The sequence below is a fragment of the Pseudopipra pipra genome, chromosome 3 (assembly GCF_036250125.1).
Source record: "Pseudopipra pipra isolate bDixPip1 chromosome 3, bDixPip1.hap1, whole genome shotgun sequence".
Classification (NCBI taxonomy): Eukaryota; Metazoa; Chordata; class Aves; order Passeriformes; family Pipridae; genus Pseudopipra; species Pseudopipra pipra.
Window position 1 is genome coordinate 48,578,695 of NC_087551.1, and position 23,073 is coordinate 48,601,767.

Sequence of the window (23,073 nt, forward strand, 5' to 3'; positions counted from 1 at the left end):
GAGTCTGTCTGCAATCTTAAAACTCAAAAGCTTACCAAATTGCAAACCTGTTTGCACGCATTTCAATCAGGATTAGCAATTATTAACACTACACTTGTACTGTGGCAGTATCCTTAAGATTCCTTTCCAAATAAACTTGTAAATACTTATTGGAAGTATACTTTCCATACATGTGTAGCAATGCAAATAATTAATGACTCTTATGCTGCACCACCAGGAGGACAGGTCCTTTACGTTACATTTGAAATTGTCATTTGTCTTGACGTTTTCTAGAGGCAATTTTAAAATGTCGTAACTTAATAATTTGTTTGTCTCTAAGATAATAAGTTATGATAATAAAATGTTTACTTCTTAGCTAATAAGATGTTCAAGGAGCTCTGGACACTGGTTGTGATTAGCTGCATTCTTTGACACTGTACACTGACATCAAAGAGCTTTCTAAGCAGGCAGATATCATCAATAATGATCGGTAATCTTGTATGGCAAGAGGTGCTGTTTTCCACGTGAAAACCATATACTGATATTCTGGAGATGACATATTACTTAACTTACATGTCAGTATGCATACTTTCAAAGATTTTTTTAAATGAAAAACAGAGATGACTTATAAAAAGTGGTGGAGCTAAAGATATATATATTTACATATTTTTACATAGATAATATAACAATAAGGATTCTGTAATATGTAGCCAGTGAATAGAAAATCTGCAGTAACGAGCTGTGATGGTTCTCAAAAAAAAATAAACCTTCAACATTGGCCTACTACTCTTCACATTGTTGCCAACTGTAAAAGTTCTTTAATAGGAAAAGATAGAGAAATCCAGATTGTCTCTTCAAATTTGCATTCTGTGCTTTACAGTGAAGAAAAGAACCTTTTAAAATTGGACTTTACAATGTGGTGTATTGCATTTGCTTTACCTACATAATAAAAAGGAAATGTAAAGATAAAGACAACAAAGCAAAAAAGTCTCAAACTAAGTTATTCATGACAATTACATGAACTGTTCTCTTGCTGTCTCTTAAAAAAAAAAAGAGATCACTATCTACAGAGAGTGAGTGTAAACAGAAGGCAATTACACTTGGTTTGATATTTTTTCTCAAATTAAGATCATCTATGATGTATTTGTTTCCTATGGAGGTAGAAATCTGGCTCCCTTGCCCTTGCTTTTGGGAGTAGTGCAATGTTAATGGGTCCACTTGTTTCAGAATGTGCTGAGAGAGCTGGAAAGGAGGAAAGTTGATCTGAAGAGTATCACAGAAAGTTGCACCGCTCTCCAGTCTCTGGTGGAGGGGAGTGAGACTGTCCTGGAGGAGAAGCTGTGTGTTCTTAATGCTGGCTGGAGCAGAGTTCGAACCTGGACCGAGGACTGGTGTGACACCTTGTTGGTAAGTTGCATGTGTGAGAAATACTCAGGGTAGTTCTCCCTCCACACTCTTGGAGCAGTTGTAGTTTTCACTTATCTCACTTTACTGTGAAGTGAATTTCTATGATGCCTCATGGATTTAAAGAAATGCGGAAAGGACATCTTGTTAATCTGCAGATGGAGAGGTAAGTCATGAGGTCATATACAATGAGGAAGGTGGAAAACTGTTCTACAAGTTTTTTAGATGTGTTAATAGGCATTGGTGCCATGTGCTTGATAGCAGAATCTGGAGTGTGATGTAACTGTAAATATCCCAGACAGACAGTTAGCTTGGCGTAGCGTGTCTAACCTGCTTAGTTGCAGAGAATAAAACTAGGTTGAACTTCTTTTGCCTTTCTCTTTCTCCCGGATTCAGTGTTAGGACTCTTATGGATTCTTACTCTCCTTAGACATTGTGGTGTAATTTCTATTTTTTGTAGAAAATCCAGCATGCACTTAATTCACGTATCTGTTTTAATCTCTTTCTCATCCCCTTTAATGTACCACCACATTATATTTTTAATCTTTTGTACTTATTTGCATGTTTATCTTCTTGTACCTTTTCTCTAGTAATGTTTTATCACTGTCTCTTTTGCTGCACCAGTAGCACTAGCCTTTTGTGTCCACTTGTTGTTTAGCTTTTAACACAATTCTTGCTACCCTTGTGCATATAAGTAATTTTCTAAACTGTCCTGAAAGGGTACATCTTCTACTGTACATAGACTGAGTGGGTTGTGGAGCCTACAAGCATTCACAAAACTGCTTGTAGTGGTTTACTCATTAACTGGTAGTAGGTGATTCTGCCAGATTACAATGAGGTGAAAAAAGCCACCAGGTTATGGAAGCATTTGTTAATTTGAGCCCAGAAGTTGGATCTTGTATTCTAGGTAACTTTGTATAACCTGATGAATTGGTTAATGTAAGTGGAAACCAACAGGAACTAGCCCAAAAGGATTGGTTTCCATGAAGCTGCTGTGTGTGCTGCTGTTTATTCAGCCTGAACATTCAGCCTCTGTGCTAGCATGATCAGAGTGGTTTTGTGTCCTTGAGTCCCAGATGATGGGCTATTTAATGGACAGTTGATAACTTCCTAGTGGTGTTCAGCTAAGCACTTGTGAGTGTCAGCCTATTACTCTTTTGGACAGCCCATAAATGCAAGTGTGTGAGTATGCCAGCAGTAATCTGTTTGGCTGAAGAAATGATATACTAAGCATATTATACACTTAAAGCTACTAATTATGCTAAATGGACATGAAACAACTGATGCTAGTATCAGCCTGATGCTTTTATATAGTTAAGATATTTTGGTGTTGTTCAGCTAGTTAGGACAATCCACCTTCAGAAGCCCCTGATATGGGCTGAAATTATGAAAACTTAAGTGTATACATAGATGGTGAACCCTGCACCTCCTGTCTAGTGCCTCTTGCAGGTCATACTGTTTGTTTCATAATCCAGTGAGTCCATGTTAGGAGTAGTCAGGTAGTTTGTTCTTATTTGTAAATGCTGTAAGGATGCTCCAAAACTAAATACTTCTAAGTTATGTACATGTCTGGTGATGAGTATTGTCTATGTGCTTTGTTAGGTTAAATTGTTCTTTTTCTGTGGAAAACTGTAAGTGTCTTGATGGTGATATGGAGAGCAATCATAGACCTTCTCTCTGTTCTCTCTCCCTTTGTTTTGTTAGTCTAAAAGATCAAAGCTTATCTATCCTTTTTTGGGGTAAGAATCTTAAACAGAAGGGTACTTCTCTGAATCTGATAGCTTTATTTTGTCACACAGAATGACGTTACTTCTGTCTGTGGCACCTAATGTTACAATTTCTGACTGCATGTGAAAGCAGACCTAATAACATGTCTACAATTTTGTGACTTTTCTTAAGGGGAAGATATTTTAATGCAATCAAGTAAAACATCAAAACTCTACTATAATTTATAGCTTTGGTGTAACCCCTTTCCAATCAAAAAACCCCAACAACTGCACACAATGCATACTGTTGTACCTGCTAGTGCTGATTAAAAAAATTGTGGGTTTCTTGATTGACTGAACTATTGTGGTCTGGCTGTAATACGTTGTCTATCATTATTTAGTTGTGCAGACTATCTCAGTTACTTCTGTTTCCCTTTCTGTGAATTAGGAACAATAATGTCAAGGGGTCTAGAGTGAAAATTGATTTCTTGTAAGTACTGTTGAAGATAAAAGGTACAATCCAATTTTCAGTGTTTCTTTCCAAAGTGTATCCATTACAGTTGTTTTATTCATCTCCTTTTTACTCATAATATAGATTTTGGCAGCGTTGCAGGGTTTTTTTTTTTTTATGGGACATTTTGAGGTTTTTATGGAGGGGGGAAGGAGGAGGGATGGGGATCTTTTCTGTTAATTTTTTGAAGTTACTCATATTGATACATTTTTTTTTTTCATCTTTTCCCAGAATCATCAGAACCAGCTGGAAATTTTTGATGAAAATGTTGCCCACATAAGTACTTGGTTGTATCAGGCTGAAGCCTTGCTGGATGAGATTGAGAAAAAGTCAGCTAGCAAAAAGGAGGAAACTGTGAAGGTAGGAAATGTTGCCATCAACTGTCAAAATGTTACCAATCAACTTCTGGATTCTAAATTATGTTGTCAGGTTTGCTTACTTTTTATTTTTAAAGGTTTCTTTCCTTGCCTAGCCATAACCATTTTCATTTTTTTTCACTTCTTAGCGCTTAACATCTGAATTAGATGATGTTAGTCTTCGAGTGGATAATGTACGTGATCAGGCTATCATCTTAATGAATGGTCGGGGGGTGTCATGCCATGAACTTGTTGAACCCAAACTGGCAGAACTGAACCGTAATTTTGAGAAGGTCTCTCAGCACATCAAAAGTGCCAAGGTGAGGATGAATGAGCCCCAGAACATGCTTGGGAGTTCTATGCCAAAATGATGTCAATTAGCTGTAGTGGATAGATCATTATTTATTGGAACAGCACTTCACTGCTTTTGGTTCTCTTTTAAGTGTAGATATTTATATGTGAAAAATAGACTGATTTTTAAACCAACTGCTTTTTTCACCTTAGTAACAGGTGATGACTTGAGTTGTATGGGAAAATTTACAAACAACTGTTCAGAAAAATGTATATGTTGTTGCAGTACATATTTATGAGCTACAGAACAACATCATAAGCTAGTGCAACTGGAAGTTTTTCATTTATTTTGAGACCAAAATGCTCAGATTGAAGTTTGAATGTAGAAACTTGGTAATAACTATGAATGCTGTGTTCAAGCTAACTCTCAGAGTTAGATCAAACAACTCTTACAATTTTTATGTATGCTGATATCTGATGGTCCTGTAAACTGATCATGGAGAATTGTTTTAAATCATTAAGCTGTATATGACAGCTCAGACTAAATTTTCAGCTTGAACAAAGATGTATTTTGCTTTGCAGGTGCTTCTTGGACAAGAACGACTTCCTGTTGTGTCAGAGCCCCACGAAGTTAAAGTGGCTTTTACAGACGTGGAAAAATTTGAGAGTGACATACAGAATGTGTTAAAAGTTGTGGAAAAGCATCTGGAATTGAGTGGGGAAGATGAAAAGGTTTGTGAGCAATAGATCAATTAAATAATTGACTAACTCCCTTTCTATTTTGTCTCCATTGCTGCAGACTTCACAGGGGAATTCTTATAATCTCCTGAAGATATGGGTAGAAAATGAAGAGAATTAGTTGGTTGTTGGAAATACTGCACAATTTTCCAATACTTCTCCTATAGCTGTTGCCTCTTGGCTGGTGTGCTGAGAGTAATCAGTCATACTTGAGTCTGTATTTTTGTCATGATTTTATATAATACAGATAATGAACTCTGATTTTTGTTTATCTGTCTTCTGTCTTCTGTCTTCTATTCAAAGCAGCTCTTTATAAGGCATCCTTCCCGATAAGTAATGGGGTTCAAATTTAAACTGGTGTGATATATTGAATCACAGTGCATAGACCGTGTCAATGGATGCTTGTGAGATAAGGTACAAGTAAGAGTCTTTTAATATGGCTCTATGTTAGAAGTCCAAATAAAAACTTGGAACCAAATTTATCATCTAGATTCTTATTTAGACTGCTATTCACCCTTATAGAACTGTCACACTCCTGTTAGCATCTTGTCCACTCTTGCCTTTTTGCCTACAAAATCAGGTAAAGTCCTGTCAGGCCACTCTATCTGCCTTCCTTTTAAGCACTTCAAATATTATAAACTGATCTGGAAAGCTCAGTATAAGTCTATGAAAAATGCCATGTGTACCACAGAAAGCAAATTCTAAAAGACCTCTGTAGAAGGACCTATTGTTATAGGACATAGGCTTCCCTTTGTGGTATTTTTATGTTTGTTAAATTTTTGTTTTCTTGCTGTTCTGCTCCGAGCTTGCTTATTATTGTCAAGGAATGTATAGAATAGAAGAGGAGCTAAAGTCATAGCACCCTATTGATGTGGCTGCCTGCTGCTGACTCATTAAGTATCCTGCAGTGCATCTCTTTATGAAGTTTATGGAGTGAGTAAGCTGGATTTTAGGATTTGGTAGTTGTGGAAGAGAATCTCTCTGCTTGAATTTGTTTGGGTCCCATTTGGATAATAAAACAACAGTTTGCTAGCACTTCTATTGATATCTGAGCAGTTAATGTTTCTACAGTTAATTTCCATGGATAATAGAGATTTGTGTAATTTTAGCTGGATCAAGAAAGAGCTCAGATTGAAGAAGTCTTGCAGAGAGGAGGGCAGTTGCTACAGCAGCCTATGGAGGACCATAAGAGAGAGAAGATCCGCATACAGCTGTTGCTTCTGCAGAAAAAGTATAAGAGTGTGCAGGTACAGTTATGATAGTTACTATAGCTCATTTATGCAGTTTCCTCTTTGATATCCCATTTACAACCTGTTATCCATATTTTGCAACTTACAACTTTTTAGCATGTAAAATTCTCTAGGAGAGAGTTAAATGTGCATACAACAATCTGACTCTCTGAATCTTTGCAATTCCAAAATATGATTTTTTTCATCCCTAAGTTTGGCAGGAGTGGTTTTGATTTTTAAAGTCCTTTTCACAGCTTCACAGAGGGCCCTCTGTATGCGTTTACACAGATGGATGCAGTGAATTGCATTTGCTTCGTTTGTCTTTGCTGGCCTTGAACAGAGGTTTATCTCCACCACTAGGCTATGTGAAGAGTGACTACAACAGATACATGTAAAAAAAAATATTTGTTGAGCTCTCAGCTGGAGATGTTTCTGTGAATGAGCCTTCTCCCAAATTCTTCTTGCTTCCTATAGAGGGTGATAGCGTTAATTGTGGACTCCAGTATGTTGTAGTGCTTTCATATGCATGCCATATTAAAAATGTTTTTGTCTAGAACAAAGGGGATCCATATTTTTATACTCCTTTTAACTTACCTGTTTGGACTGTATTAGAATTGGTAAGATGAGATGTAGTTCACAGGCAGGGTATGGCCCTCAGGCTGGCTTTGATTACATGTCTGTGCAGATAAATAGAATATATCTATTAAAAAATAAATTACTACTATCGCATATTTTAGAATTTTCTTCTTCAAATGAATCCCTCAAGTATTCTTCAAGTAAGAAAGACCTGTTCTGTTCACTACAACTTTCTTTTTATATCATATTTTCCTAATACACTGGATTGCAGGAGTACAGGTCATTTCAAAGGAAGCAGGTGGTGGAACTCTCTCCAGTGTTTTCACAGTATAAAAAGGAACATGACAATCTAATGAAGTGGCTGGATGAGGCTGAGGACCGTCTGTCAGGGCCACAGGGTGTGGAAGATGAACAAAAACTACAGGTAAAGGAGACTTTTATTTATTAGAGCAAACAGTGAATGCTATGTGTGAACTTTAGAGATTTATGTATTAGGGTTTAATGGCTCTTCTTTTGACACCTCTATGGAAAGAAGGTCCAAAATACCCCATCCCTCAGGCCTAAATCTTAGAGTGTGACCTGGGTGGTGGGCATGATTCAGGACAGTTTCTCTTGCCTGTCTTGATCCATGGGGATTATATTTAAACCTTTTTGATACCCCGACTCAAACAGCCTGATTCAATATTAGTTTGGTGCGGGTATGGTAAAATCCTTGTTTGAGGCTTAAATTCAATGCTTCTGCATCCTGCGGTCAAGATATTTGAACTACTCTGATGCCTTTCACTGCCTAAAGTGCTTAGGGAGTGATAACTGCCCTCATGTGATTGATATTACTATACACAATGAAAATTAGTAAGACAGATAAAGTATTTCTGATAATGTGTGTGTGGGTCTTGCCAAACAATTTCACAACTAACTTAATAGGATGTCTGATAAAACTTACTGCCCAGAAAATTGTATGTCATAATTGTTGAGGGTACAAATGCTTTTTTGTTTGTTTTGTTGTGTTTTTGTGGATTTTTTTTTTTTGGGGTGTTTTTGAATTTTTTTTATTTCTCATTTTTATCCTTCAAAACACTTTTGTTGCATGGTAATTACATTAATATTTTAGGCAATAACAGTGAGGAACCTTGTGAATCAGTAAGTAATTTCTTAGATGAGCTTGGGGGCTAGGCAGTCTTTCAAGTACTTCTCAATTTCTGCATATGAAGCTTCATAATTAACAGCTATCAATATTTTTGACTGCTCTGTAACTTTTGAACCTAGCACCAATTAACCGGGGTTAATTGGCAAGGGTAAAATGCTATGGTTCTGTTTGAAACTCACACCACAAAATCATAATGTGGTGCTCCTCATTCACAGCTATAATGCTATGTGGCTTCGGCTGCCTATGATAGATGGTCTGCTCTCCTTGATCACACAGGCTATGTGGTATCAGCTGTGAAAGTAAACCTTTTAAATCTGCTTCTCTTTAGAAAGACTGTTTCACATTATAAGCCTCCCACGTGGAGCTGGGTGGCAAAGATGGCCCCAGGGTCTGTTTAGCTGTCTGACATCTGACTGCTTTGTTGGGTCTCCAGCAGTGCCTGCTGGTGATGTGAGCTTCTTGGGACCTGAGTAATGTCAGGGAATTTGTTTGAAGGAGATGGGGATCCATGCACGTTTAAAGTAAAATATGATATGGTTTTTCTGCTTGACCATCAGATGCTTTGAGTGAATCAATTACTGAATTGAAATGGGAAAAAGGTGCACTTGGATAACTCTTTGCTAATGGGAGCAGTCCAGTTGTGGCACAGACTGGTCTCTCTTGTCACTGTCGGTCTTACTGCAGATTGACTGATCTTCTCTAAGGGAGATCCTTTGTTTCCTATAAAGCTGTTTTCCTTAGGGATATACTGCAGCTGGTACTACTGGATCCATTCTTGGATTACTGAATCTGGTTGCTGAATGCAGAATATCATATAAATTTGGATTACTATAGCAATTACAATAGACTTTTGATGGAGAAAAATCCTTTTTCAGAATTAGTTAAATTGTGTAAGAATATTCTTTTTCTTCCAGATGTGGCTTCTGGTCTGGCTGAGTCAGCTAGACTTTCAGAGAGGGACCACAGCAGTTTTCAGTACTGCTGTGAAACTTGGAAACTGAAACTGCTGCTTTTGCTTTGTGTGCTTGTGTCTCTAATTTTCTGATATTTGAGGGGTAAACCAGCCTGTAAAATAAGTGGCCTTATTTTAGTTTTATGACTTGCTCTTTCACCTGCTCTGCTAATTGATCTTGAACACCAAAAATGGTATGAAACCATAACATTGTTAGAGGGAGAAATAGTGTTCTTAAATATCATCAGCAGTTTAGATAATCCAGAATTTTAGTGGAGGCACCAGACTTGAAAACTGCAGTGCTTGTTGCTCAGCTCAGCTCAGGACTGAGAAGCACTAAATGAGTTTTTGACCCACAGGTGTGCAGGTGGCTTGACACCTCACACTGATGTAAGGAAGGTGCAGTGAGCAGAGAAAAGAGAATCTAGTGTTTGAAATGAAGAAACAGGGAAGGAAAGGAAGTTTTTAGCTGCCAAGCTGGAGAGTAACTCCAATTAAGGTTTTATGTAATACATTATTTATTATGTTTTTGTAAACGAGTGTGTAGGAGAGAACTTATAATTTATGGTGCTTTGAAGGTCGTATCTATATATTGATTTGCTAGAAGCAGCTGGATCATAAATATGCCTCATCATATATGCTTCTTGGGATTATGGAGTTAAGTGACTCTGAAATATTGGTAACCCTTCTGCATAGCAGGTACTTCTAAGTAACCCTAGTTTTGCCACAAATCCGTTAGCAAGAAAAACCTGCATTAGAAATTTGTATCTTGTTGAGGTCTTTCTTTTCTAACCTTGCTTTAGTATTTATTTAAATTGCTCTATTCTTGGCTCAGAATGAGGGAAAGGAAAAATTAAACTTTAAATTGCAGAGGTAATTAGTTGACTAAAGTTCCTGAGAGATTTTTCCAGCTTTTAGGAAGTTGTTTTGAAGTGAAAATGATAATTTAGCAGGTGGCAAGCGAATATGCTGTTGCAGGCACAGTGCAGCTTTTTCTGTAAAATGAAACGCAGACACCACCTTAAAGGCTCTTCAAGTATTATTCCTGTAATAAAAAAAACATATTTGTTTGCCTAATGTACTTTTTATAGGATTGCTTAAATAAGAACCATATTTGCTTCTATATACTTATGGCTGGGTTACTTAAATATGAACCGTTGTTTGCTGATTGCATTAATTAGCACAAAAGAACAAATGAAATAGACATGAGAATTGAGCTTTGGAAAATCTTTTACTAGAAACCTGGCTCTGAAATATTTTGAGTGTGAGAAGGGGCAAGAAATGGTTAAAAAGTGTTTCTATTTAAAAGAATATTCCATTAATTTTCTATTTGCAAAGACAATAAATAATATGAGGTCTGAGATTTGTTTGGCTAAACACTTCTGGTTAAAATGTTTATGTAGTTAAAGGTGCAAGGAGGTAAATTCTTTAATTTTATTTCAATTTCTTGGGCAGTATTTTCCAAAATCCACTTGGAAGCAAGTCAGAAAATCTCCTTGAATTCAGTCTTTGGTACATTTTGTTTCAAAATATTTTTAAGCGTAAAAGGGGAAAGGGGAAAAAAATCCGAAATCAAATTTTGCATTTCAAGTTAAACTGCATGCTAAGTATAGGAGGAAACAAATTTTTCTTTTACCTCTGAATTAAAATTATTTTTAGCAGTTCTTATTGAGAGACCTTATTTTTAAATGTTCACTAGTAACCCCGTATTCCCTTTCTTTCTGCAGTAGTATTTAAAGAGAGATCAAACTTAAATTTCAGTGGTGACAGAACACATTTATTAAGTATAAAAGGACTATTAAGTCATTCAGTCAGTTTTCCTCCTAAATAACCTCTGATTAACTCTTCTATTTGTGCATGCTTAAGAAAAGCTGAGGGAGGACTGAAGCACCGCTCTTAAAGACAGTGAGAGGGATTGTTCAGCCTGGAGAAGAGAAGGCTCTGGGGAGTTCCTTATAGAAACCTCCCAGTACCTAAAGGGAGACCTGCAGGAAAAATCAAGAGGGACTTTTTGAAAGGGCATGTAGTGATAAGACAAGGGCGAATGAATTCAAACTAAAAGAGAGTAGGTTTAGATTAGATTTTAGGAAGAAATTCTTCACTGTTCGGGATGGTGATGCACTGGAACAGGCTGCCCAGAAAAGTTGTGGAAGCCCCATCCCTGGAAGCATTGCAGGCCAGGTTGGATGGGGCTCTGAGCAATTTGAGTGACTTAGTGAAATGCTCAGAAACATGTGGAGGAGGAAGATACAGACAGGTGTTTGCAAACAACTTTGTTAGTGGGGCTTAATATCTTATTATTTGGCAGCTGTGCTAGGGATTTTCATGTGTTCACCCAAACCAGACAAATTGCAAAGTCAAATTCACTGGCTGGAATTTCTGTGAACATAAATTTATTCTGCACTCTCTTAAATGTATTCTCAGCTGTTAGTAAATAACACAATCCGATGCTTCTGTTTTACTTGACTCAAATTCACCAAGTACAGGATGGTGATTTAGAAATTGGTTGAATTGTTCAATATTTGGAGATGGGTTTACTTTTTATTCAATGATTTTAAAGAACTGGGCTGTTTTCAGAGATGGTAATAGAATGCTGTTTGACAAGAAACTTTTTCAGCAAAAAAATTCTTTCAGTCTGCTTCACCTGCCTCTGCTGATTTTGCCAGGCATGGCAGAGTATAGCTTCTTGCAGAAGGCTTCCTAATGCTTCTGATGCAGGCCATCATTTGTGAGCCAAGGAAAAGCTGCATTAAATTACTGTTCTTACTGTCTTATCTGCTAACATGATACTTGTCTAGATAGCCTACTCTTGTAGCCAGAGCAGGAAACAATTGCCAAGCTCTTGAGGAGTTAGAGTTTCTTATTCCTGCAAAAAGCATATTGGGTACTGGTGGCACACTAATTTATTTAAAAAATGGTTGGGAAATGTGGTTGGGGATGGTTATTGAAAAGAATATGGAGAGGAAAAAAATAAATTGGTAACTTTTGGGAGTCCTTGATGATAAAGGAAGCAGACAGTGGGTTATAATCACAACTAGATACAGGCTCAATCAAGAAGTGTAATTTTTGGAAATGGTAAGGATCAAGGTGAGAGAAACAGCAGTACCCTTCCCATTCCCCAGAATTTTAACCAAGAATTATACAGGGTCGTTGTGAACCATGATATCTACTGTTTTCTAACTTTTTATGTAAATGTAGAAACTGTCTTCTGCAGGACTTGGAACTTTCTGAATTTATGTAACCTTTCTAGAAAGGCCTTTGTTTTGTCTTGTAATGTAGAAAGGTACTTATTCTGAATATAGTTTACTGACTTAGGATTTTTTTCATAAAATTGTTTGTGGTTGGAAATCTAAAAGGTACTTTCATGTTTTCAGGCAATCCCTGTCCAGCAGAGGTTAAAAGGCCAATTTGCCACAGGGGTTAGGACCTTGCCTTTTTCAGCTGAGTACTTGGTTGAAATCAACAAAGTTTTGCTGGCCATGGCTGATGTTGAACTTCTGCTGAATGCACCAGAGCTAAATACTGGCATCTATGAGGATTTTTCATCTCAGGAAGATGCACTGAAGGTACTGCATGCCTAAGCATTATATTTAGAGTGGAGAAGAGAACAGTAGAAGAAAGACCCTCACCTTAGCAACTGTATAGCTGTATTTCTGTTCTTGCTCCATATATTTGGGATCAAAATACACTGAAAATTAAAAAACAACACTTCTGTTGACAAATTTTTTTTTCTATGCATAATCTGGATACAAAGTGCAGCAGCGTGAAAGCTGGGTGGGAGGTTGAGGGAGCAAGGTTTAACTTGTTGGAGGCACTGTTGTGTTTTGCATCACATAGTCTGCATAACATGTATAGAAATGCTAAAGCCACTCTCCTTAACATTCCTGCTTGATCTCCTTAATACAGCTACTGGTTTTATGTTGTGTGAAAACAATTGCTCACATAGGAGGAAGGAGAAAGGGAAATTCTTCACTTTTTACGAAGCTGTATATGAGGCCACAAGATGGCGGTCCCTGTATTAATTAGCAAAGCATCAATGTGCATTCAGTTGTAAACTCTCACTTCTTATTGTTAGCCCCTTTCAAAAGGGGATGAAGAAAGTATGTTTGAAAATACTGAATCCTGCTGTCAAGTGTGAGTAAAGTATGTAGAAGTCTGAGTCCCAGTTAATTCTGAGCATACAAAAGAGCACGATACAGAGATTACTCCAGAAAACATCCACTGGAGTTGGGAATTAGACATGGTGTGGTGCAGTGTAGATGTTCCTCCCTGGATTGGGAATCATAGCAGGGTCCATGTTTGAGGTAGTCAGGCTTTGCCTCTCACCAAGAGCCAGATCAGATGTTTCTGCAACTGTTTTACAGGTCCCTTAAAAGCTTTTCAGAATTTCAGTCCGCTTTTCTGACCTGGTTTTCTTTCTGCTGTGTACATGCTTCCATTTTTCATGTTTTGTTTTTTTATATAGTTTGCATAAGCAAATAGAGGAATGATGCCAGCCTTTGACAAAGTGGGCAGCCTTTCCGTTTAGTTGATGATATTATCATGTCCCTGTTTACTCTGTTTCTGTACTCCCTTGAGTACAACTAGGAGTGTTTATTTTAAGATGGGTTTTAAATACTGCATTTTGGTGCAAGTGTCTCATCTGATTTTGAAGTTTAGGTATATTCTAAGGATGTTTTCAGAAGAAGCAAATAGCAGAGCATAGGATTTTTAGAAGCGTTACTCTTTTAAATTCAAAAAGATAAGTAAATTCCCCTGTGTGTGGGGACTCTTTGTCCTCTGAATACCAAGGCAGTCTTACAACAGCATCTGGTTTAAAGGAATTTTCACATCATAGTTCAATGATATTTGAGATTGATTACCTTATCTTTATCATTTATATCTGAAACCTTTATACTTTTGGAGTTCTGTGCAAATGGGAGGCCACATGAAGCATAATAAAAAAATATTGTGGTTCCTTTTTTTACATAAGGAGTGAGTATGTTCAGTGTCTTCATGATATGGGCAGATTTGTTTAATAATGAAGATACTGCTGTTTTGAGAAATATAGTGTGCCCCTTTACCTTAGGGACAAATTTGATATATAAAATATTTCATCCTCCTTGTAAAAATCTGAGAAGGATACATGTTTAAAAGGGTGTGATGAACTATTCAGTTCAGTTGCTAAAATAGGTTTAAACTGTAAACTGCTGATACAGCTGGTCATGGTCTTATTGTAGATGCTGATTTTTGGAACAGCATTTTGAAGAGATTGTTTTTTGGTGTGTGTGTGCTTTTTGGTTTTTTTTATATTTCCTGCTGGTGTTGACTTTACTAATGCCTTGTGTCATTACTGTGCTTCCAGAACATAAAAGATATTTTGGATAAACTTGGGGATCAAATTGCAGTCATACATGAGAAGCAGCCTGATGTTATACTAGAAGCATCTGGACCTGAGGCAATACAAATAGGAGATGCACTGACTCAGTTGAATGCAGAATGGGACAGAATTAATAGAATGTACAATGATCGTAAGTGGTAAGTCAAGGGTGATTGGTCTCTGTGACCACGTGGTAAATATTTTATGTACACGTTTATATAATTGTTTTTCAAATTGGGAGTAATCAGCTTTAATATTTAGCACTGCAAAGTAATTTCTGAAATTATTGAATGTTGAAACTGTTAACATGCAAATTGTAGTTTGAAGATGATTGTTTCTACTTTATAAAATAGAATGTTTTGTTTATCAAATAGAATGTTTTATTTTTGTAAAGGTATCACAAAGCAAAGTTCTAGAAGAATAGGGTTGAGTAGGACATTTTATAACAAAGAATTTAAGGCTGATTTTTTGAAGGAGGGAAAGAGTTTGAAGGAATGGGGTCTTCAAAACAGAGCACCTATGGTAGTTGTCAATACTATTTGTTGTACGTAATTAAAGATGAGAAATGACAAGATCAGAAAATTTTGTGATTGAGAAGACGAGAATACTGAAACCAGTGCTTAAGAAATATGTATTTCTTATTTCCTTTCCACAAATTTCTCCCCACTCCTTACAGAAGATACACTAAACCAAAAATATTTTATCTGAATCTAATTTAAAATACCGCATCCTAATTTTAAGTGTTTAAAACCAAACTCAATACTATGTAGTCAAACTTGGTAAAGTGTATTAGATGAGTATTTTAAGTTGGAATTTGTAAAAGTGTGAAACTATATGTTCAGGAAGTTACCACTAAGCTGATGGTACTCACACTGCAAACAGCAGTAGACACTTAGATTGCTGCTGTGCAAAAAAACCACCTTAATGACTGAAAATTATTCTATGAAATTTAAAATTAAATGCAGAGGCTCATACTGTAGTTAATTTGCTTTTACAGTATGGGCTTTTCAATGGTAATGTAATGTAATGGGTGATGCAGAAGTTCTGCAGAGCATAAAGTTATGCCTAGCCATGTTCATTGGCTTTGTAGCACTAGAAATCCGATACCACATACCTGTGATAGTGTATTTTGAAGAGATGTTTTTAAAAAGAGTGTGTATTACATAAGCTGATGTTTTCAACTCTTTCTCAGAGCACTGATGTATGCATAGGAATATAATTGTCTAAGTAGAGGCTTGCAGAAATTCTGGGCCACTGGATCAGTGAAGGATCAAGATTTCTGATAACTCAGCAGGCAATGTTATTTCACTGTGAGTTTTTTAAGTAGAAATCAGTGATGCTAGCTAGGTACCACTTTCTGTGCTCTCTCTAGGAGCTTGTGGTCACCTGCTGTATTTGGAGACAACTGCTCCAGAATCTGGTGCCCACCCATATTCATATGCCTGCAGCTATTTTATTGCCCTCATAGATATAGTATGCACTAAGCTTTAGTTATGCCTGTTTTTCCACCTGTAACTTACTTGAAAAGCTTTAACTAATATTTTAATTTTGTAAGTATTTGTACAGTTTCATTTACTACTCAGATTTGGTTTGATTAAGTAGACAGGGTTAACCAGAAACCTAGTCTTCTCATTGAAAAAGTTTAGTGTTTATGAATAGCTGGCAAAATGCAACAGTTTACCTCCTCACTTACTTCACTGAGTACACATTAATCTTGAACTTCATGAAGTTTATAAAGCTCTGCATCTTAGTGAGAATATTATGGGGCTTGATTTTTCACACCAAAAGGGACTACTGTACTAGCAGTTTAGAGAAATGATACACAGCTTCCTGAATGTATAATATGCTGAAGTATGTACTTTGATTAATGAAGACATTATTAGTCTGAATATTAAAATGCTGTATTTTGGCATTAGTTTTTTTATACCCTTTCTGTTATGAAAAAGAACTTTTAGCCAAATTTAATCTTGCTTTTCCTAGTGTTTTCCTAGGTAAAAGCTAGATGACTATCTCCTTAATCATCTTTGCCTTTTTTCTATTTCTGGAGTGGGTGGAGATTTTGACATTAGGAGAAATGGCATCTGAACCTTGTGGCAAAAGATTTAGTTTTCAGAGATAGTAAAGATTTTGTGATTGAGTGCCAGCTAAGTAGATAAACCTTTGATAAAGGCTCTGATGTAACTAAGCACAAGTTGAATTAAACTGTACTTAGCTAAGCTTCTAAGTAGTCAGCTAAATCCAGTTGACCAGAGTTTGACTTGAACATATGTATAGAGTAAAATGTGTGTGTGTTTTGTGTGTATGTATGGGCTTAATGCTTTGCTGAGCTTCTTGTAACAATGCTGTTTTGCTAGTTCTGCTCCTTCTGCTGGGGATTTCCCCCCTGTGCTAAAAGTGTTAGTGTCTTGGGAATGAATTGTGGTTTGGAAGCAGTGGATTCCTCCTGTGGAAGAAGCAATGAATAGCCAAGTCTTGGTGCAATAGTCATAGGACTTGGTACTTCTACCTTTCAGCAAGACAGTCTCTAAGGAAACAGCAGCATATGCATCTGGCTCAAAACTGGAGTAAAACTTTGTCTTGTTGCTCAAAATACTGATGAAACTGTAGTCTCACAACACAAATGGAAGGAGTTAAACTTTATAGCTCAGTGTTCTCCTGACGTTTTAAAATTTTGGATTCTGAAAAAGTTACATGGTCAAAACTCCCTCAAAAACTTTAATTTTTAAGGAAGCAATAGGACATTCTTTTAATCTGTTTTAAGTGCATAGAATATATCTTCTCAATAAATGTGGAATGAGATACTATCATGAGATAATATGTTCAGTTAGACTGAAATATACCTGAGAAATAAAAGGAGATTGAGATTTGGGGTCAGTCTACAGGTTGGTCTAGGATGTTGAATCAAGATATGTGCAGGAAACTGAAATGGTAGAACTAGGAGATAAGGGTAGAAAAATTTAAGTAGAGATTTTTAAGACTTCTTTATCGGAATTGGCCAATATGAATAATAATAATAATAGCAAAGCCCTGTATGCCTCAAGAAATATGTATGTCTTTTAAAAATGAGATATAATTTTGATGAAAATAATCACCCTAGGAACTCTGAGATTGTTGAATTTAATTAGTGAAAAAAAATAGATGCAATGTTAGCTCTTTAAACTTTTGTTTTAGATATCTTCGATGTTATGCTGCTAATTTCAGATTGTATCTACATATATGCAATAACCCTGGAATCTCCACTGTTGCAATTATTTAAGCCAAAAATAATGGGCTGCAAATGAGATTGTTCCTCTGTCACATTAGAGGGTCCTGTGAATAACAGGAAACCTGAGCTCCTATGTCTTGAAAAATGACTGTTTTTATTGGTTTGGAATAGTTAACAATCAACATATAGAAAGCAAACCACTCTATTCCTTTCTGGCATGGTTTTCTTGTTTAGTTTTCTTGTTTAGCATTCATGCTCTGATTTTGTTAGTTTGTTAATATAAGAGAATTCTCATTTTGTTAAAAACCAGCCTTCTGACTGTGATAATTCCACTTGCTCCACGCTACAAAATGTTGCCCTTCAAGTTAAGCTACACATTAATTTGAGGCTGCAAAGTTGATGACAATGAAATCCCTGTTAAATTATTGTGTGATTAAAATGTATAAGACCTACTTAGGCATGCCCACTGGTATGGTTTTATATAATCAAAATCACCTTCACTTAATAAATTCTGGGCACCAGCACCCCATAGCTTATGAAGGAGAAAAAAAATCTGAGCAATTAATCATATTTCATGTTTCTCACTGTCTCATATCTGACATGTTTCATGATAAAGAAAAAAAGGGTTCTGCAGACCAATTTGATGTAGCTAATCAATCTTTATTTTTTAAGTGATTGAAACAAAAGTTTGCTTAGGACTGCCCTTTTTTCCTTCATCTGGAAGTTAACAACAGTCTCTGCTGTTGGCTTTCACCAGCTGCTACTATGTCAGGAAGCCTTCAGTACTAGGACTTGGTTAACCGGGCTGTATACTAGCCTTTCTGTTCTGCAGGGCAAGTTTCTACTGGAGTAGGATTCTTAGCCTTTTCTCTAAAGTGGTTTGGATAACTTTTCAATCCTTTGTTTTCAATCAGTTGCTTTGACAGAGCGATTGAGGCATGGAGGCAGTTCCACTGTGATCTCAACGATCTCTCCCACTGGATAACGGAAGCTGAAGCGTTACTAGCCGATGCCCGTGGTCCGGATGGCAGCCTGGAGCTGCAGAGAGCTGGGCTGCACCAGCAGGTATGTGCGATTTGTGCGTAAAGCAAGCAAGCTGGGAAAAGTCTAGACCTCTGTCTAAAATTGTAGTTTTCTATATAGACATGTATTAGCAGTGAGGCTGTGAATTGCACTTTAAAAAGCAATAACTCTTAAAATTTCTATTTCAGTTGCAGTTTAAAATTATTCTTGGGGAAGAGTTCAACTCCTTACATTATGGGGTTTTATGATGACTCTTAGTATGGATAGGTTTGAGATAATTTGATAATTCAAATGTTGGCATAATTTATGTCAGTTTATAAATTCTGTTACAGCTTCAAAAAATATGTCAATCAGTTAAAAAATCCAGTATATTATTTCACTTGCTTTCATCTCATAATTAAAAAATGGATCCAAATGATGGTCAATTATAACTTACCTAACTTTAAACAAATGACTTTGGAAGATACTGCCTTGTATAAACAATCTAGAAAAGGAGTCTTATCTTTTGTTGTATTTTTCAGACTTTAGTTCTGGAATTTAGTTCTCTGATGTCTTTTTAGTTATTTTATTTCCTTTTAAATAAGGAGAAGAAAGCATAACTTTAAGGATCAGATTTTTTTTTCTTTTGAGAATAGTAGTTATCCAGGTGTCAGATGTGTGTTGCAAAAGAAAAGTAAGCTCTATCTAAACCACAGCTTCTGTTTTATCCTTGTTGCTGCTTGAAGTTTCCTTCTGGGGCATTTCCCTTCTTTTTCTTGAATCTCATCTTATTCCTAATCAAGTTGCAAAGAAATTTTTTGCTAACAAGGTAAAATTTTTGTAGTGGTTAGGGATATTTGAAGGTTTAATCCTGACATCTTTTGACTTTCTTTAGCTTAATGCATTTTCTGTGTTGTCTGGGACCGTGACAGCACAGCCATAATTATCCCAGCTAAAATACTCTGAAGTTAAAGAAAAAGTTAGGGGCATAGGTTATGAAAAGAACTGGTAAAAAATGTCATACCATCTGTTAGTACTATTAGGAAGTGTTGTACATTGAGAAAAGGAATCAAACATGAGTGTAGATTTTAACACTGGTGGTTTAAATGAATTCATGTGATTCTAAGTAGTATTTGGTGGCCTATTCTGTCTCACTATCTTTTTATGACACTCATAAACTTGAACTAGATTCAACAACAGAACATTAATAACTTAAATCAACAGCATCCAATTCTAAGTAAGATGGCTTTAAGTACCTGTTTTAGTAAAATAATATGCACCCAGGATTTGTCTTGCATATCATGACCCACAGATCAAAGTCACTTTAGGTCAGTAATAAAATTTTGTGTGGCTTTTACGTTTCTGACAGGAACTTGAAGAGGGAATCAGCAGCCATCAGACCAGTGTTTCAGCTTTGAACAAAACTGGGGAAGGGATCATACAGAAACTGTCTGCTACCGATGGGAGCTTCCTGCAGGATAAGCTGGCAGGATTGAATAGACGCTGGAAAGCAATCACCACAGAGGTCATGGATAGACAACAGAGGTAATAAGTTAATCAAAAATTTGAGTGTCTGACCAAATGCAATAAGGAGAGACTCACTTAGAAGACTCTGGGAGAGATAGTGCATCCTATTGCATGCTGTCATTAATCTGAATTTTCCTGACATTCTGAGCTCTGTGTTTTGAACCACCTTCTAGAACAAATTTCTTGTACATGCACCTGCAGTTAACTCCTTAGTGAATCTGTGTTTAATACAACCCACAAAATGACAATCACAAAACTTTTCTTACAGTTTTAATTTTTTTAAAAAATAATTTCATTATAAAGCCAGACTTTTTTACGAAGAATTGCTCAGCTACTTTCTCTGTCTGAATCTGAACTGTATGTTACCTTGATTTCTATTTTAGCATTGACAGAGATAGACTAATTGAAACAACTTGTATTGTTCTTGAATTTCCACAATTCTATAAAGTAAGATCTTTATGTAATTACATGTTTTTAACATCTCCTGATACTTTTATAATGTAATAAGATCTTTCTTAATTATTTAGTTTGAGATGTTTCATTAAAGCTTTGTGTGATTTATGAAAGTATTAGATTTGTCCCTAAAACCTCCAAGGAAAAAATTCAGTGACCCTATAGTGGTTTACAGTGATTAGGCCTGAAGGTGTTGCCATTACTATTACTTATGTTTAATGTCTTCTGCAGACTTTTAGAAGTCTATTTTGTTAATTTGGAACAGAAATTTGTCTGTTTCTAAGGTAGTATTATTAATTTGCAAATATCTTTTATTTTAATGATGATGATGGAATCTTTTGGCAGTAAAAATGAATGCTTTAAAATGCTCCAAGCATTGACAAACACTTGGCTGTGGCATCAGAAGTGATGTAGGACTGACATGCTGTATTCACTGCGGAAATGCATGTGGGCTTTTTGTTTTGCTTTTTAAGGCTGAAAGGAGAGAATCAGCAGCTGATAGAGTACAGAAAGAAGCTTGATGAGCTGCGTTGCTGGTTGGAAAATGCAGAAAATGCTCTGGACACAAGATTTACATTCGACCATGGAGAAAACTTGCAAGAATTGAAGGCAAGATTGATTAATGCGTATATGTGTATACACCTGTATGTCTTATGCAAAGCATCAGAACATGGCTTTTGGGGAGGGGAATTTTCACATTGTAAATAGCCAAAGAAATATGGTTCTGTGAGACAGTTTTATGAGATTACTTACACATGCAAGATACCTCTTGAAATGAAGTTGGGTTAAGTTGGTAACTGTGTTATCTAGCCAGAAGATGGTATCTGTGTATGAGAATGTGAGAAATAGATATGCTACTGATAAAATTTAGCAAGTAGAGTTTCATTGGAGAGGATGGCTCCATCTCAACTTTATAATTTTTAAAACTTGGAGCAAAAAGCTGATAACCTTAAATGGTAAGTAAGCACCATTGTCCCATTTGCTGAGTAGTTTTAATGCTTTTTTGCATGTGTAAGATTTTATTTAACCTGCTTTTTAAACTGTAAGGGTTTTGGCCTTTTCAAATAAGTTGTGTGTGTATGTATGTATTTTTCCTGTTTATTTTCTGTCTGGCTTTGACAGTAAAACATCTTTGGTTTGTAGGATGTGTAAAGAGAAAGTTTCTGATAATCTGTAAGAATGGGAGGAGTACCCAGTCCAACTAACCTGCTTGCTCATTTCTTAAAAATCAGTAATTTATCAAAAGGCAACCAAACAACCAACACAAAACCCAAGCAACCTCAATTAGACCAAATCTTGGTGGGAAGGCTTGACAAGTGTGTTGAACGATGTAAAGTAGTTGCAGTTGTTTGCCTAAACAAATTGACTGATGTCAGTTGAGTGTTTACCATCTGACTGTCATCAAAGTGTATTTTTTCTTGCCTTCTATCTTAATATAAATGCCTGAAGCGAAGGGTAGAACTGGAATAAAGGGGGATAGAGCAGAGTTTGCTAGGGAAACACTGGTAGAGCACATTATTAAGTACCAATTTGGCCCTGTGTAAGCAAGAATGTTTTCAATTTTGGTTATATATCTGAATTAAAAGTTTAAGTTTGCAATAGAACAGGTGCTGAGCAAGGTTGCTGGTCTTATTTCGTCTAGTCAAATACAGAAACGATAAGAAGGGATATGATGATGAGAATAACGAAATGTAGGGAAGATGAGCTATTATTAAAGGATGATATTAGGGAAATGGGAATAACTGATATTAACTGATCGGTCAGGAATAAATACTGTTTGGGAATGAGAAGATTTCTAAGTAGAGCTTCTGAAACAGTGTCCAACTGAAAAGGTTGTAACATATTTTAAGAAAATAATCCTTTTAAGGTAGACCTTTGAAAATTTAGGGAAGACACTGCTTTGTATAGCACTTATTGTGGAAGAATACTCTTTTCAGTGATTTCCCATCCAGGCCTGTGTTCCTGTCACTTTGCTATGCCTACCTCCATAGTAATTGTGTAACAAGTTACTTCCAATATTGGGGTGTAAAAATATGATCTGTACTTGGTATTGTAATTTTTTTATTCTAGTGTTTCAAAACCAAAATTTGATACCTACTCCACAGTGCTTCTGGTCTGTGGGCAAATGATAGTACAGTTGATTTAAAGTCAGTGGGAATACAGGCATAAGCTTTTTGATTTTTTTGCAGGTTCTGACCTGCACTTCATGTTAAATGACAAAGAAAGCTGTGGATAGTTGATCAAAATGAACTTTTAAGGTTATGTTTAGTTTTTAAATACCTTTAGAGTATACTTTAAGAGTCAAGTACCTTGTAGTGATCTACCATGTACTTGTATAAAGCGTGTTAGATATAGCTCTAGTTTTTAATTTTTTTTTTTTAAATTAATGCAACCAACAAGTTTGAATGACAGTGTGTTGCCTTTTGGATACAAGTGGTATGTCCAGAGTTGATCAAACGGAAGCATCTTGTGAGATGAGAATTAGTGTGCTTGATGTAAGGCTGTACGTTCTGAAGGTTTTGTAAGTTTTTTCCAGTAGCAATAAATGTTGGTATTTGAATAGATGTTTTAATAATTTCTAGATTGAGCACAGAAACCAAAATAGAAGTTTTTCTGTTACATATTTCCAGGCAAATGT

The 23,073-nt window shown here is 36.2% G+C and overlaps 1 protein-coding gene across 4 annotated transcripts in view; it reads left to right on the forward strand.

Annotated features, from left to right (window-relative positions):
* UTRN (utrophin) overlaps window positions 1–23,073 on the forward strand; it is a 369,967-nt gene that overhangs the window by 123,199 nt on the left and 223,695 nt on the right. For all 4 annotated transcript variants that reach the window (XM_064649024.1, XM_064649025.1, XM_064649023.1 and 1 more), the window contains 11 exons: window positions 1,207–1,386; window positions 3,832–3,960; window positions 4,106–4,276; window positions 4,830–4,979; window positions 6,095–6,232; window positions 7,062–7,214; window positions 12,264–12,455; window positions 14,234–14,406; window positions 18,368–18,518; window positions 19,825–20,000; window positions 20,909–21,044. In XM_064649024.1, coding sequence (XP_064505094.1) covers window positions 1,207–1,386; window positions 3,832–3,960; window positions 4,106–4,276; window positions 4,830–4,979; window positions 6,095–6,232; window positions 7,062–7,214; window positions 12,264–12,455; window positions 14,234–14,406; window positions 18,368–18,518; window positions 19,825–20,000; window positions 20,909–21,044 — 1,749 coding nt within the window. The remainder of the gene's footprint in view (window positions 1–1,206; window positions 1,387–3,831; window positions 3,961–4,105; window positions 4,277–4,829; window positions 4,980–6,094; window positions 6,233–7,061; window positions 7,215–12,263; window positions 12,456–14,233; window positions 14,407–18,367; window positions 18,519–19,824; window positions 20,001–20,908; window positions 21,045–23,073) is intronic.